Genomic DNA, 16,921 nt, shown 5'->3' with positions numbered 1-16,921 from the left:
AACTGTCCATTCATCTGGATTGGTGCAATTTTTATAACTAGCGATCCAATATGTAATGACAATATAACATCAGACATTAGCCACATTCAGCGTTTCAAAATGTCCCGCCATTTAATAGTTTCAAAACTTGGCTGGTAAGTTACTGCCATATAAGCAAAGAATTAATGCACTTGAAAGGACTTTAATATGAATAACAAGTTTACTAAAGCTTGTTTTGAGTGTTTTGAGGTCAACTGATCTTTCTTGCATTAAAACAAATGGAAAACAAATTTGAAAGAGGCGTATCTGTAGTATGAGACTTACCTCAGTCGGTGATGGTTGGCATGATGTCTGCTGTGGTATCATCAAAATGTGCTGTAGTTATCGAAAAACAGGCTCAATGTAAGAGCGCGATATTTTCTCACACAGCTCCTAATGTATGGAATTATTTTTGTGCCTTTATTATTCAAACAAAAATTCTGTGTTTGAGAGCAAAACTAATTATTTTGTAATTAAAAAACAAAACAAAATTATTATTATTATTTTTATTTATTTATTTATTTTTATTTTTTGCGGGTCTAAAACTTGTTTGCAAGTTGAAAAGTTTTGCTTGGGAGTGAAGCTGTGTCTCAGTGGGCGGTCTCTACCCACCAGGATGAAAGGCCTTTTTCTATTGGTCACTCTCGATTGAAGTCACAGGTTGACCACGCCCATTACGTTTCCCCGGAATCCCCGCCTCTGCCGCCGCAGTCTGACAGAAGAGCGAGCTACAGGTCGTTTACTGGGTAAGATAACTAACTTAACATCCTAAACTCAGTGACAAGTGAACTTAATTATTCTCTCTTCTCATGCTCTCCCATCTAAATACGTAACGTTAGCTAAACCCGTTGTAGATTAGCCAACAGTATAGCTAGTTGCCAGAGCCGCCAATAGTAAAGCGTCAGGCCAATATTTCCAGAGATTATTATAGCTCCAGTGAAGTCAGGTGGGTAACGCACATCAAATCACTAACCCATTTGGCGGGTTATGATTCATAAATTATGTCCGTATGCACACTCAAGTTTATTATCGGCACCCAACAGCTGTTCAAAATCAAGCAGCGCCACGTACAGTTTGCCATTTTATATTTTTCTAAAATACAACGATTTGGGACCGACGTCTGTACATTCGGACTTCACCCTAGTCTGCAACTGTCTATTGTGCATTTTAATAACAGGTTTGTTTTGTACTATCTTTACGACCTGTGCACTGACAATTGCAAAACGTATTACTTCAATAGTAACGATTGATAATCAGGACTTGTCAGCCAGTACCACTGTAGCCTTGCAGAGACTTTGTTTTGAAGACCTTTTAATTAACTAACTTCTACATTTCAATATGCCCCTGACTTCTAAGGGGTGTTTTTATTTGTGTCTACTCCCAACAGCCTAGAAATCTATCAGATTTTTATTTTCTGTTTGCAGGAGGAAGATTTGGTGTTGATAGAGGAGGCAAAACCTTAGACCTGATGTAGCATCATCCAATGTTGCAATCACCCTCAGGAGGTACACAAGCAAAAGCTAAATTGAACATTATCAATTCTTATTTTACAAAATTTGCCCTGCATACATTTTTGTCTTTAATGTGTAGGCACTTGAGGCCCAGTGCCCGATATGCACAGCAACATTTCCAGTGTCAGAAGTTGAACTGCATGCCAGTGTTACAATATATTCAGTTCCTGAAATATTTGGTTCCACTGGGTGGCGCTTACGTGAATATTCATCAGGATAACGCCATGGAGAAATTCGGAGAAATACGCTTTTTTTTGTAGTTGTATTTCAACACTACCTAAATAGTGATCAGTTCTGATATAGGATGAAGGTAAACAGAGTACTAAGAAACACGTTACAGAAACAATTAATTATTTACAAAATGTGAACAATCATATGAGTAGTTGAAGCTTAACTTCGTTCAATTTTACTACCTGCTTGAAATAATCCGTAAAACAAAACGCGATCTGAGGCGCTCACACTAATAATTTCTGTTCCACTAGTCCTGTTGTGGATGGCCCCGCCCACGGCGTTATCCTGATGAATATTCACGTAAGCGCCACCCAGTGGAACCAAATATTTCAGGAACTGAATATATTGTAACACCAGCTTTTGTGGAGAAAGGTAATGGTAATAGTGACTCGCATTAAAGCTTAAAAAAACACCTAAAAGGTTCTCTGATTTGGATCATATCTCATCATGGTAACCTACCTGACTGTTCATTACATTGGTTCAAAACAGTACATTGCAAAGGTCATAAAAATATCATATGGAATGTGTATACACATAAACACACACACGCATACAAAAGTTGTTTGGAAACATTAAGCTTTTTTAATGTTTTTTGACATCAGTCTCTTCTGCTTATCAAAGCTGCATTCATTTGATCAAATAAACAGTATTATTGTGAAATATTATTACCATAACTGTTTTGTATTTGAATACATGTTAAAAATGTAACTTATTCCTGTGATGATAAAGCTGAATTTTTCACATGATCCTTCAGAAATCATTCTAATATGCTGATTTGCTGCTCAAGAAACATTTATTATTGTCAGTGTTGAAAAAAAATATATATTTTTTGGATTCTTTGATAAAGAGAAATTTATCTGAAGTAGAAATGGTTTATAACAGTCTTTACTGCCACTTTTGATCAATTTAATGCATCCTTGCTGAATAAAAGTATTAATTTCTTTCATTTCTTTCCAAAAAGTCTTGCTGACCCCAAACTTTTGAACAGTAGAGTGTATATTGTTACAAAATCTTTCTATTTCAGATAAATGCTGTTCGTTTGAACTTTCTATTCATCAAAGAATTCTGAGAAAGAAAGAAAAATGTACACAACTGTTTTCAACATTGATGATAATGTTTCTTGAGCAAAAAAATAAGCATATTGCTATAGGGGATGGGGGCGTGACGTCACTGCTCTAGCGCCGCGGTGGCTGATGGGAAAAATCGCCATTTTGTGAGGCCACTTGTTGCGACGCGCCGAGGAAGTTGTAATATGAACCTGTTTTAAATAGGCTACAGAAATTGAATAAAGTGTAAATCAACATAACATTATTTAGTCAAGAGCAGTGAGGGATTTCTTCTGTCTTTTGTTGTTTGATTAACATTAATGACAGACGGCACAGCTTTATTAGGCTACTGTCACAAGACCTGTTTCAGGATCCAATACTTATACATATGCGTTTTCTTTCGCAACTTAAGACAAAACTGACAATGCTGATGAGGATACTCGCCAGGACAACCATTTTGACAATCCCGCACCGAAATTCAGGACCTGATTAAGCATAATTCTACTGTACATAGAATTGTGAAACATGACACTTCCAAAACTTTCTGGGTTTATTTATTTTTCCAAAACTTTACAGGCCTGGAAATTGCTGTTTTAAAATTCCATGACTTTTCCAGGTTTTTCATGACCGTATATGAACCCTGAATGTGACGATCGGGTGCGGTTATCTAAATCAAAATCAGGCAAAAATATAGGTGCGGATGGTTGGCCATCTTTTCCAGGTACCGTTTTCTTGCGTCCGTTAGAAGTTTGTCTCTGTATAGTACATTTTGTTCTTTTAATCGACTTTTCAACATTGTTTTTCATGTGGTTGTTTTAAGTCTTGCCCGAGATGGCCTCACAATATGGCGGCGCCCTCTTGTTTACGTCCCAGAATGCACTGCGCAGTGACGTCGGTTGCCAAGCTCTATAGACCCTTTTTCTGTTAGTAAACAATGTAACGTTTTTCTGTGGGCGGGGCTTAGCTGGAGGCAGAAAGATTCCACTGACCGCTTCACTAAGGCTAGCTATGAAGTTTGTTTACCTTGTTTTTTTTTAACAATGGCTGGAGAAAACCCGATATTACCTGCATATGTAAGGTCACTCACTGTGCAGGACTATTATTGTTATTTAAATAAGTTAACTTTAACGGACAAAGTCAGATTGGCCGACCCTATGCTCATGGATGGACGATCTGACAGGATTACCTCCGACTGAGTGACTCGAGTGGCATATAACGTTAGAGAAACCTAACGAGTAGTAAAGAGAAACTCACCTGTGTCTATCTAGTCATGAAGATGTACATATATTTCAACTTCAGCGGGCTATTTTTACAGCTAACTTCTTAGTTCTTAGTAAGTTCTTAGAAAGTCCAGCCACTATCAATCACAACAATTACAGATGATGAAGCATATAAATCGTCAGTTTGTTGTTTTACACGCATGCACACAGACATTATTTCATAGTTGTGAGATGCATAAGAAATCTTTAGACACGTAACACAAACTATAATCCATAACAACAAAAGACAATACTTTATTGAACCTTTTCTGATAAGAAGTGTGCGCTGCAAACGCGAGCATTTTTGACGATAGTTTCTGTCCAGTCCGCTCGTTTTATCTCGTTTAAACACAGCTGTCATCGTTTTTTTTGTCTGGGAGTGGCAGCAGGCATGAGTTAAAATTTCAAATTGGAGCCTGTACTACGTCGATTCTTGCATCCAACATCACAACAAGATGATATTTTAAGCTCCTTGTGTAGCCGAATCTGCGCTGGTTTGAATGAGCCGCCTCCAGTTCTCCCTTTGTTTTGCCTCCAGCTAGCGCTGTGACGTAATCGTGACGTCGGCGCAAAAAGGGTCTATATTGTGACACTTAAGACTGGAGTAATTATGCAGAAAATTTTGCTTTATTGTTTTTAGCTTATATATATATATATATATATATATAATATATATACACATATTCCGGGGAAACGTAGTGGGCGTGGTCAACCTGTGTCTTCAATCGAGTGTGACCAATAGAAAAAGGCCTTTCATCCTGGTGGGTAGAGACCGCCCACTGAGACACAGCTTCACTCGCAAGCAAAACTTTTCAACTTGCAAACAATTTTTAGACCCGCAAAAAAAGAGAGCAACATTTGTGGTTTCGTGATGAAAAGTTTTTGAAGTGCACAAAGAAAAAATATATATTTTTAAAGATTTGCATGCACTGCAAATAATTTTGTTATCAATTTCAGAGGTTTTTTTTGCTATCTTTTTTTTTTAAATTACAAAATAATTAGTTTTCATCTCAAACATAGAATTTTTGTTTGAATAATAAAGACACAAAATAATTCCATACTAATGGATAGGCTGAAATTAACTCAAATCATCCGTTCGCCCTTCCTTTACTGTCGATAAGTAGAGAGCAGCTCCGCAGCCTGCATTGTGGGCGGGACTAAACGGAAAAGTTTTGGCGGGCGATTTGAAACTGCCTCATCACTTGTGCGCACACACCCATAAACAAATCTGTTTTTATACTGTCTATGAAACAAATACATATGCCTCTGAATAAATTTTGTTGAATAAAAGTTTGAATGTTATTAACTGTTTTGAGTTGAAATAAAGCTGTTTCAATTATGCTGTGTAAAAATTTGCTGGTATTTGTTAAAATGCACAAATCTTTATTTGAGTAGGCAACATTATACTACTGCTCAGTGGCGGTTTTAGGCATGGGCGAACGGGGCAGCCGCCCGGGGCGGCATTTTTTCATGACACGTGGGGGGCGGCACAAGCACTTGGAAAAAAAAAAATCATCTGCGCCGCTAAGCGGTTTTCTATTATCTATCATATTATCTATCATATAACTGTGCGGGGAATTGGCAAATTGGCGCCCCTGCTTGTTGAGAAGGTACCGAGCACAGAAGCTGTGTGAGAAGTGGAAAGGGGAGGGGGGTGCGGCCGCGGGGGACAGTTCACCTCTCTCAAATTAGTGGGACAAGTGGGCTAAAGTCAGTCACACCCAGGGGCGCGGGAAGTGTTTTTTTCATGAAACTTTAAACAAATCAAATGTTTCCCGAAGCATCAAAATAAAATTTTGTCGAAATAATTGGACAGTACACAGTGACTGACTGTTGATTTGTGGGTATACCATTTTTTCCTATTTTTACAGGAAAAATCTGTAAATTTTATGTAAAATTACACATTACTCTGTAAAAATACAGAAAATGTCATTTTAAAAGCAGAAAATTGTTGTAATACCAAAATACAAGCAATTATCTGTAAATATAATGGTAGAACTTTAAAATACAGCAAATATCTGTAAAACAACAGGTATTATATTGTATAAATGAAAAAAAAAAACGGGAAAATTACAGACCATTACCTGTAAAATTACATTTATTTTTAACAGTGTGGGTTTATCTTTCCCCATTGAAGTTTTTCAGTTACTCCCTTTGGTTACATCATTATGCTACAAGTGAGTGAATTATTCAGTGACTCATTCGTAAATACACAGATTCAGCCAAAGACTGATTCATTCAAGCACAAAACAAGTGACTGTATTTATATGCGAGTCATGAATCATTTAATCAATGATTCATTCAAAGACACTGATTCATTAAAAAAGGTGCTATAACTGCGTCCCAAATAACGCACTATACACTATGCACTTATACACCATGTACTTATGCACTATGTTCTCAACCATGTAGTGTATGAATTATATAAGGTTATTTTGTCATTAATAATCAGAGTCTGATAGCCCCTCCCCCTTCGCAACATAATTAAAGCTGTGACAGTTGAGTGCATGTGTTCAACATTCTACACTTCATCATCCGGGGATTTAAAGTGCACTTTTTCTTTTTGGAATTTTCAGTGTGAACACACTACTCGCGCTATTTATACTACAAAACGTCATAGAATAGTGCATAAGTACGTGATTTGCTATTTCATAAATCATCTGTTTAACCGATTGCCTCCAACACACTGATTCATTCAGAGACAACTGACTTCCTTTATGAGTGAGTAAAGAATCATTCATTCAACTGATTAACTTAAAAACACAGATTCTTTTGACTGTCTTTATGAGAGAGCAATGAATCATTCATTCAACCAAATCATTCAAGGACACTGATTCATTCAGGAACAAAACAAGTGACTGGCTGCATACTTCTCTGCTATATAGTTGGTGGAAAACAGTATGTCCAAATTCATAGGCAAAAAAGTAACCAGATGACCCACTACTTCCACTGAGATTCTGAAGTATGCATCCAATGGACACCCTTTACTTAGGGTGAACATACGTCCTCTTTCCCCTGGACATGTCCTCTTTTTGGACCTAAAAAAAATGCGTCCGGCCGGGATTTCTAAATCGCCCAAAATGTCCGGGATTCAGCCTTTGCTTTCTACAGTCACCATTTTTGCGCATCAGGGAGCCGCTATCAATATGCAGAGTATTTAAATCACTTTGGATGCAGTGGGCAGCCAATGCTGCGGCACAGTTGGGGGTCAGTGCCTTGCACTATGGTCTTACCTCAGTTGTGCTATTGAAGGTGGAGAGAACACTGGTTATTCACCTCCCCCCAACTACAGTCCCTGCCGGACCTAAGACTCAAACCCGCGACCTTTGGGTTACAAGTCCGACTCTCTCTCCATTAGGCCACAACTTCCCCTTACGTCCCCTACTGCCCCTTAAAAATGTAAATTTCTCGCCACGTCTATCAGCAGATCAGTCACCATTAGCGGATCCCTAATATACAGTATCTGCACATAGACGGATCCGCTGATAGACGCGGCTTTCAAACGCTCTCGTGTGCTTCTGTGTGAGCACTCGGTGAAGACTGTGAAGCGATGATCATTGTAGCCAATCACGGACATATCTGTTGAGTGCGTGAACACAATGACCAATCAGCTCTGTTTAAGGATCTGCTCAACAGCACTCAAATCTTAGCAGAAAATGAAAGTTCTTCAAATTTCAGTACCAAATGGTATTGCAGTCTGTACTTTTGACAACACTAGTAAGGACATTGATAAAACAGTCAATGTGACATCAGTAGTGTGGCGGGAGGAGCAAATGACAGACACAGTGGGTGTGGCGTCAGGCCTCGGAGAGGCTTTTATTAAACAGAAATCATAAAATAAAGTGTCCAAAGGGGATAAAGTGTCCAAAATAAACAGGGGATCTGGTGTCCTTGTCGTGCTGCGGGGTTTGTGAAGGAGGGGCAGTGTTCTGGAAGGAAGGGTCCAGGTAAGGGGCGGAGTCCGGTGGCCGCACGCTCTCCCACTCAGGTCCGGGGTGCGAGGGGCGGCGGCTCTTCCTCTTGGTCCACGGCATTTGGCGGGACTTGGTTGGCCCGGCATCCTGGCCCGACGGCCGTAACATGGGTCCGGCAGCTCACATCTCTGGCGGCACGGAAGTCCCTCCACGCTCCCTTCCTGGACCCACGAGGACACCAGTGTGCATGCACAGGGAAGAGACTGGTCTCTCAAGGAGAGGTGCGCTCGGTATTTAAACAGCGGCGGTGATGAGGCTCCATTGAGTTCATTACACGCCGCCAGCCCTCGCTGTTTCCACGCCCCTCCTCTCTCACACACCCACTCCCGTCGGGAGCCTGGTGAAGGGCGGCGAATAAGGGACGGGGTGGTGATGATAATAAGGGGGGAGGCAACCGACTCGTCACAGTAGTTCAACCGTAATGTTATGAAGCTAAGAGCAGGTGAGTAAATCGCGGGGGGATGGGGGGATCAGGACCCCCCCATCTGAGGGCTGTTCCCCTTAAAAATATCATTACAAACTACTCATTGTAAATAATATAATGGACATATACTTAAAATAATTGCTCCCTCGGACAAACAAACGGAGTTGCCCACTGTCTTACAATGACAGCTGCTGTGTGAAAACCTTGTCCCTCGAAGTTTTTGCACAATTTTGGACACAGAAGGCCACCAAATGGGAATTAAATATTCCATGGAGGGTTTTATAAAATATTTAAAAATAAATACGGTGGGTAACTCAAAAGAGGGTTTACAGATCACAATGCAAGCGGGAGAAACCTCATATTACGGTCGGTCATCACGATCGGATGACAACATGCAGGATCAACACTGTTCATGTATCGCAGGCTACGATTAAATTATATGTACATTTAACCAGTTTAATATGGAGAGGCACTGAAATTTAGACCTTCGTTTATGTGTTTTTGACCTACACTCAAGACGCAAGAACAGTCCGCTATTTAGGTTTGTACATTAGCATGGACTCACTAACTTTAACGTTAGCTAGTTTTAGCCAGAGATAACATTAATGTTCTGCTTGAGCAGATGAAAATTGTAACTTAATGACTGTATGACAACCAGAAAGTGAACGTTTTTGTTTTCATTTGTATTGGGGTGAATACTTAGGGACATTTTGCTCTGTTTTGTTTGGATTCAGGAAATGTAATAAAATAAATTTTATTGCCCATCCTCTCAGGATACCTGGAATCAGTGTTACAAGTACCCCAGGCACATCGTTTTTCCATTTTTGAAACATAAACCCCATAAAACCGATGCGAGCTTCGGATCTTCCAATCCAGTCTGCGTTTGAGGAGGGACTTACTGATAGGTCAATTGTTACATGTATCTGTGTGACGCTTGTATTCTGAGTCCCTAGTTGGCGTTGTGGGGGATTCCCATTCCACGAGAGTCACGTGACGTCATTAAGGACTCCGTATAAATAGGGTTGCGAGGCGACAATGGCACTCTCTAATGCACTTATAAGTTTGCGATCCGCTGTAAAGCTAGAAAAAGAAGTATGGTGCTCTCTCTCTGTTGCTCCGCTTCCCTTTGTTCTTGCGGGCGTCTCTCTCATCATTTTGTTTTTCTACAATTAGGTTTAACTTTTTGTTAATTTTGGGTTTTGATGTGTGATATTCTTTGTTACTTAGTAGCACGTCGTGTATTTATTTATTAATTGTTTGATTTAAAATGGTTATGAGCCATAACAACAATATGAACGCAAAAAAGCATTTTAAGTTTAGATCGTTAATTTTCTATGAGCGATTATAAGGTTACCTAGCTTAGCTTGTTTAATACCGTAGTTTCACCCACTAACGTTACAACTAACACGCCGATAAGTGTGAGCTGGTAGGCTGTAGGCTAATATTGTAGACCTACCGATTGTGTTGGGTTTTGCTCAGTATGATGTTAAGTGGCATATCAGTGGGCTTACTGCAGATAAATATCTAAATAAGAGACGTTCTCAGTCCCAGTCGAAATCTAAGATACTATGTGGAGGATGCAAAATAATTTAATAATTATAATATGACCGCATGGTGAACCTATGAACCAAACTCATATTTAAACACGGTCTCCATGCTATGTACACATCTATCATTACAAGTACAATTTTGGCTGTATTAATTGCTCTTGAGAAATTGTTTATTGACCTACAGTTAGAAGAAATTTACGCCCTTGGCTACGAGAATACTTTTTGTGTCTATTTCTTCTCTTCCGGGTCATTCACTGCATACATATAGGGTTAGGCTATTGCTTAAATGAATAAAAAACTAAACTAAAATTACTGTTTATTAAAACATTTTCTAATCATAATTTTATCTGTATTTGTACTCTTTTACATGTCCTGCAGCATCGCTACAGAAGTCACCATATTTTGTTACTTTGGACACGAAACCAAACCTACATTGACTTTTCAATAAACAGTAACATATGAATCACTCCAAGTGTGTTCACACAATACAAGACTTAAGAAAAAAGTTCTTAACAGACTCAGCAGAAGAAAACACTCAGGGAATAATTTAGCCAATCCAACCACTATCATAACAATCTAGCACTTTAAACAATAATCTTAATTTCCCTCACAACACACAAAGACAAAAAGCATGCTGGGGAGTATGATTTTTTTTTTCCCCTTCCAAATACCCATGAATACAAATGAGACCCGACATGGGAAAATGCTGGCAGCGTAGGAATGCAATTTACTAATCCCAGGAAGTCTTCACTGCATCCTCAGGGCCTACGAGCTAATTAAACCCCATCCACATCCAGCGAAGCAACCAGCCCGTCTTCATGCAGCTGGAGTGGGACTTTAATATATCTTCTTTAATACCAACACCGCCAGACATGCAATACAGGGGACCAAAATGAGGTTCAGAGTTGAGGCTGTGTACTGTGAAAAAGCCTCTTAGAGTCTGAGCGCAGACATTCTCCTATAGCAACTTGAGCCGTAAAAGCCATGTGAATAATTGCTCTGGAGCTGCAAGAAAATGACACCAACTGATGGCAGCACAAAAACTCACACAACATGCACAATCCCAAAAGTCTATGATGCCAAAGGCAACAGAAAAATATGCCTCTTTATGCTTTTTAAGAGCCTACAAAACAAACCTGTACACCGGTATAATCTATCATTACAATACTGTAAAAAAAAATAATGGGATCATACCAACCTGCCAGCCCTTGACCATTTGACTGAACCACAATGAATTAATTAATTTATTTATTTGTTTGTTTTTTGAAAATGAGAAAATCCCAGATGCCAACAGTTCCTAAAATGAGATTGGTCAGCAACGTCTTTAAGGCTGAGATTAGGAGCTATTCATATTGCCAAGAAAATATTGTGCCTGCCCAAATACCCACCATTGTGGTCTTGGCCACTGGCATGTGAATGCGACAGGAAGTAAGTGCACAAGACTGTCCCAGATCGGAAAAATGCCAAAGCTCAGTGCTCGTAACACACACACTAACAAATCTACACTGTATCTAAAAATACTTTGGAGAAGTAATTGAGGCTAAGAGTGTCCAATCATTCATCATGTTAAGGAAATCACATGCCTGAAACTACACACAATATTTTAATGGTTAACTTTTACAATTTGACATTTTATTTAAAGTTTTAAAAAAAAATAAAAAAAAATTATATTATATAAATTATGTTTTTTCTCAAATTATTTTTTATTGTTCTCAAATTCAGTGTTTTCCGTTTTACTTTTTCTGGATTCCATTTGAATGGTTTAATTCAAATTTAATTATCTAAAAGCATGACTAATCAACTGAATTTATATAACTTTAGCAGCTTAGTATTTTATTAAATGTTTTATTTTTTCAGAAATACTATGTTTCCTGTTTTATGACTTAATATAAATTTATTATCAGATTGTGGTAATCAAATGAAGGCATAAAACATTATAACATTATAAAACTAAGTAATCCTTTAAAATGTAATCAAATGAAACTTTAACAATTAAATTAATTTCTAACAAACAAAGTGCTGTACAGCAGAGGTTTACTATAAAATGTAAAATATGGCTGAAAAATATTGTGACTTTGAGAAGTACTATAGTACCAGTAATATTTGTGATAAATTCAAGTTAAATGGGCTGTTGTGAAGAGTTTCTATTTTGAGTTTCTGTGTGTATATAATAATTAAAATCTTGTGAAGTGACTCTCAGAGCAGCTCTGGAGATGAATTTCATATCCTCACAGTGAGACGACAGACACTGAAAACAGTGAGCGTCACACATGCTTGAGTTTGTGTAGTATGAAACAGACTTTTGTTCTTGATTTTTTGCATCGCACTTTATAAACTCCAGGGACTGTTGTGCACTCCCAGGAGATCGGCAGTTGCTGAGATACTCGAACTGCTGTCTAGCACCAACAATCGTTCAACAGTCAAAGTCACTTAGATCACATTTCTTCTATCTTCTGGTGGTTGGTTTGAACAGCAATTGAACCTCTTGTCTATGCCACCATGCTTTGATATATTGAGCTGCTGCCCCCGATTGGCAGATACAATATTTAATTTTTTCATATATAAATGTCAGAGTGTGTGTTTCATATGAGTCTAGGGGAAAATCTGATTTACAGTGCAGCGTGGATGCGAGTGGAGAGTCAATTGTCTAAATCTCTCCACAGGGATGCTGGGCTGTGTACACAAGCCCATGCACACATACACACACGTGCACCCAGGTGGCCGAGCTCAGCACACACTGTCCAGTGAGCAAGGCCGACCGTCCTCTGCATGCTGTAGCACCCACTCACAGGCTGGGTAAATATTTACCGAATAAACGCAGATCTGGCTCCATCTGTGCAGAAACCCTGTCTGCCCGCCTTTTACTCTAACCTGCCAGCTTTGCTGGGCAAACACGGATTAAGCTTTCGTTACGTATATGACACGTTTATGTACAAGGAACAAAGCTAAACATGTCATTTAGTGGTCAACCGATATATCGGCCGATATTTGGAATTTTTCAAATATCGGCACCGGCCGATTATTTTTGATGGCGCTGAAAAAAGCAGCACCTGTGCTCACATTCTCCCTCTTGTTCGTTGTCGTCGTTCACTGTAAGTTTATTTTACACATTTATTTTTAAATCCATTTTCAAATTATTTAAAATTTCTTAAATATTGATTAGAAATAAATTTATATTACTTTATATCGGCCATCAGCCACCCTGCTTTCCAAGATGTCAGCATCGGCTGTCAAAAAACCAATATCGGTCAACCACTAGTGTCGTTATGCACATAATTTATGTTAAAACAACACGCCATGGGAGGTCATGAGCTACCCTCCCTATCTGAGCACAAATATGAACTTTGATGTTTTTTTAACTTTTTTCTGTCTTCTAAAAACTGCCATATTTTATAACAAGGTGCCCTTCAGTGTTATCAAGCCATTTTGAGAAATGTGCTGGGTGGTGGGCAGGGTACAAATAAAACACACTATCAGCTGTATTCGCTGTAGAATCCTATTGTATCAGATGCATTTGAGTTGAGTACGAGTAAACTGATTAATGAGTATTTGAATGAGTTACAGTTAATTGTTCAGTGTTTAAGCAATTAACAACTGTTCGTAAATATTTTAGAGAATCCTATTCCTTATGTGAACTCTTAAATTGGTAAGTGATTTAGCTTATGAACTGTGGCCTATTTAACAGGATTCAAATGAAGAGCTCAAAATAATATTTATGGTAGTTATTAGTTGGTTAGGCTGCTTTAAACCAATAAAGATGAGTGTTTCAACTGTACTTGACAAAATTTGAACAAAAGTAGGCAACTTCTTGTCTTTATGAACTAACTGTGGAAAATATTAACTATTTCTGGTTATTCGGTAGACAAATAAAAGAAATGTCACATAAAAAAAAAATACACGTTTTGTTTTTTTAATTACTAGCTACTTTTTGTGTTGCAAAAGGCAAAACATGTTACAGGGTCGACCCTAATCTGCAAATCAAGATACGTTTCTATCTGTGAATTAGCTAACATATCTTGCTATAATATAACATGACTTCCTATGTTTTAAGTTGTAGTTCATCGAGTTCTTACCGGTTCGTTGTTTTTCGGTTTCATGGTGTAAATAGAAAAGTAATTGCCATCCATCAAAAGTTTTGTTCATAACAGGTTCACCACACTGAGGCCATTATTTACACTGTCAGTAACCGTTTGAGACTCAGGTAAGCGCTAACCTAATGATGAGATTGCAAGACCACGGAGTAACACGATGGATGTAAACGTAGCACTAGATAGTAGGCCTACTAGATAGCCTGCAAAAACTTCTTATATTAATGTTTTTGAAAATCTATTTTGTAAATGACATCTTATTGTAAACGATCTATATTGTTAAGTCTGAATACTCTATTCTGATTTGCTGGACTGTGTGTCAACAAGAATATCAAATAATGTGTCATTCAAAATATTAACAAAAACAATAATAGTATTAAAATTTAATTCAAAATATTAACAAAAATAGCCTAATAGTATAAATGATACTAAAATATTTTTTTTTTAGTTATCTCAGTATTTTGCAATAAATACAATATTGTACAATATATAAATGTTTTTAATCTTAACGTTAAACTTTACATAAATAGTTTTATATTTTTTCATAATTTTTAATGTGATTACATAATTTGTGAAAGTTACTTTAGAAATGTAATAGGTTACAGATTACAAGTTACCCTATTTAAAATGTAATGGTGTAACTATTCCAATTACTTTATTAAAGTAATGTAACTGATTACACTTGATTACTTTTTGATAACTTTTCAAAATTTCTAATGTTTTCAACTGTTAATCATTTTCAAACATTTAAACCAGACAGCATTATCCTTAAAATAGACTTTCAAAATCCTTCATCACTTGATTTATTGATTATAAAAATGTAATTTTAAAGCACAGTCACCATAAAATTAGACTTACTTTGAGATTATTCTGAGGTTAAATGCAAAATGGGTTTAAAATCATCAAGATATATTTTAATATCTATGATACGGTTTTTGATATCTTTGCATAGCTGTGACAGGAAACACTGGCATCTAACAATGCTTTGGGGGACTGTTAATCTTAAAAAATAAAGCATATACATGAAGCTAAATAGGGAATAAAACAGTTATCAAATAAGCATGTGTCCAGTTCTGTGTCCTAAACTCCTGAAACATTGGCGTCTCATATTTTAGAGCAGTCAAATCAATTTTGGAAAGAAATCAATCAAATCTCTTTCTCTCTCTCTCTCTCTCTCTCTCTCTCTCTCTCTGTGTGTGTGTGTGTGTGTGTGTGTACTTCTTTATGCTACATTGAGGGGACCAAATTTTTCCATAAATAAAATAAAATGATAAATAAATAAAATGAACCTGAACCTTGAAGATAAACCTTTAGCAATCACTTACAGAGACAGGTGTGTAAAATGTAAATTATGTATTTAAATTATCCTTTAAAAGGAATATCCCACCGTTGTGTGTGTTTGCTTGTGCATGTGTTATCATGAGGGCTTACTGATGAGTGTTGTCCTTCACCGTGAACTGTGTATGTGTGCCTGTGCATATTTGAGATTAAAATCAGGGAGGTTAATTAGAAGATTGTGTGTGGTTAAGATGCAGTGTTGAGGCATGGAGCAGGGCCAGGGCTGCTCTCATTGACGTCTAATCATGCCGATTGTGCCCTCCCCTCGACACTGCTTTCTTATGCAAGCCCTTTCTGAAGGCTGGAGGAAAGTGCTGACGTAAAAAGGAGGGTCATTTACAAACTTCTTCCAGCTATTTGCTTCAGTCTCCTTATCAGGAGGACAGCTTCTCCTTCTGCTTCATGCTAACTCTGCATTCCAACATCACTTAAGTAAATTCGCTCTACACAACCAATCACCCAGAGGAACAGCTCTCTGCCAGAAATGCCTAGAAGCGGAGAGGCAAGAAGGACGCTGGGAAGAAAAAGAGGGCCAGAGACAGACAACAACCCACTTTAGAGGTTATAGAGGGTTTGAACGTGATGCTAAACATGTGCTTTTCCTTTTTATTTGTTTTTAGACTCCATTTACACCTGGTAGTAACATCTGTTTGAGGTGATCTGACAATGGAAAGCACAAAATACATGTCAAAATTCAAAATGTTCTGTGATCTGATCACTAAAATCACATTCTGAGGTAGATGCAGTTGTAGTATAATGCTTATCCATTGCAATGCAAGCACTTTAGGACTGCCTATAGCCTGTCAATCAACCACTCCACTAAAATAAGGTTTTCTTTATACTTTGCTGGTTATGACCAGCAATTTATTTTGACTTTTTGTGCTTTATTAACATGTATTAACAATATCATTGTAAGTTTTGTAATGATTAATGTGAGGTCCTCCTCTTGAAATCCAATCACACATACAGTATTCACAGGAGGTTGATCAGAGACACATTATCACCAGGTGTAAGCAGCATTGTGCACTGGCAGACCACTTATCACCCGATACAGATGTTAACAGCAGGAGCAAACAGGGCCTTAAATGCTGTCGGTGACTTTGCAGAAGTGTTAAACTTCAACTGGACTGTAGGGATGCAGCCGCTCTCTCTTTCTTCCTGTTTCTCAGTTTCTGAATGTCAGGTCTCTTATGTCTGATGAAAATCTATCCATTCATTCTTCTGTCTTTTTGCTCATAGCACATATTTCTCTCACTCTTCTACTTTTTTCCTTTCTTTGTCCAATTTGTTCAACTACAATATTACTTGACTACTGCTTATTGCTTTATTTGTGAAAATGAAGCACACTTTAACATTTAAAAAAAAAAAAACAGTACTTATTTCAGAATTAATGTACATTAAAAATATATATATACTGAACTGCGAACTGAATGTAATGTTTTAGAACGTTTAACTGCATGTTACATTTAAATGAAAAATGGA

At 37.7% G+C, this 16,921-nt stretch overlaps 1 protein-coding gene across 1 annotated transcript in view; it reads left to right on the top strand.

Annotated features, from left to right (window-relative positions):
• The first annotated feature begins 684 nt into the window (after window positions 1-684).
• Window positions 685-16,921, top strand: part of fndc5b (fibronectin type III domain containing 5b) — a 47,833-nt gene continuing 31,596 nt past the window's right edge. The window contains exons 1-2 of the mRNA XM_058753738.1: window positions 685-764; window positions 1,443-1,523. Of these exons, the coding sequence (XP_058609721.1) occupies window positions 1,502-1,523 (22 nt within the window). The 5' untranslated portion in view covers window positions 685-764; window positions 1,443-1,501. The remainder of the gene's footprint in view (window positions 765-1,442; window positions 1,524-16,921) is intronic.

The sequence above is a fragment of the Onychostoma macrolepis genome, chromosome 19, assembly GCF_012432095.1.
Source record: "Onychostoma macrolepis isolate SWU-2019 chromosome 19, ASM1243209v1, whole genome shotgun sequence".
NCBI classification, from domain to species: Eukaryota; Metazoa; Chordata; class Actinopteri; order Cypriniformes; family Cyprinidae; genus Onychostoma; species Onychostoma macrolepis.
The sequence above is the reverse complement of the archived record's forward strand: the minus strand, read 5'-3'. Positions and strand labels throughout refer to the sequence as shown.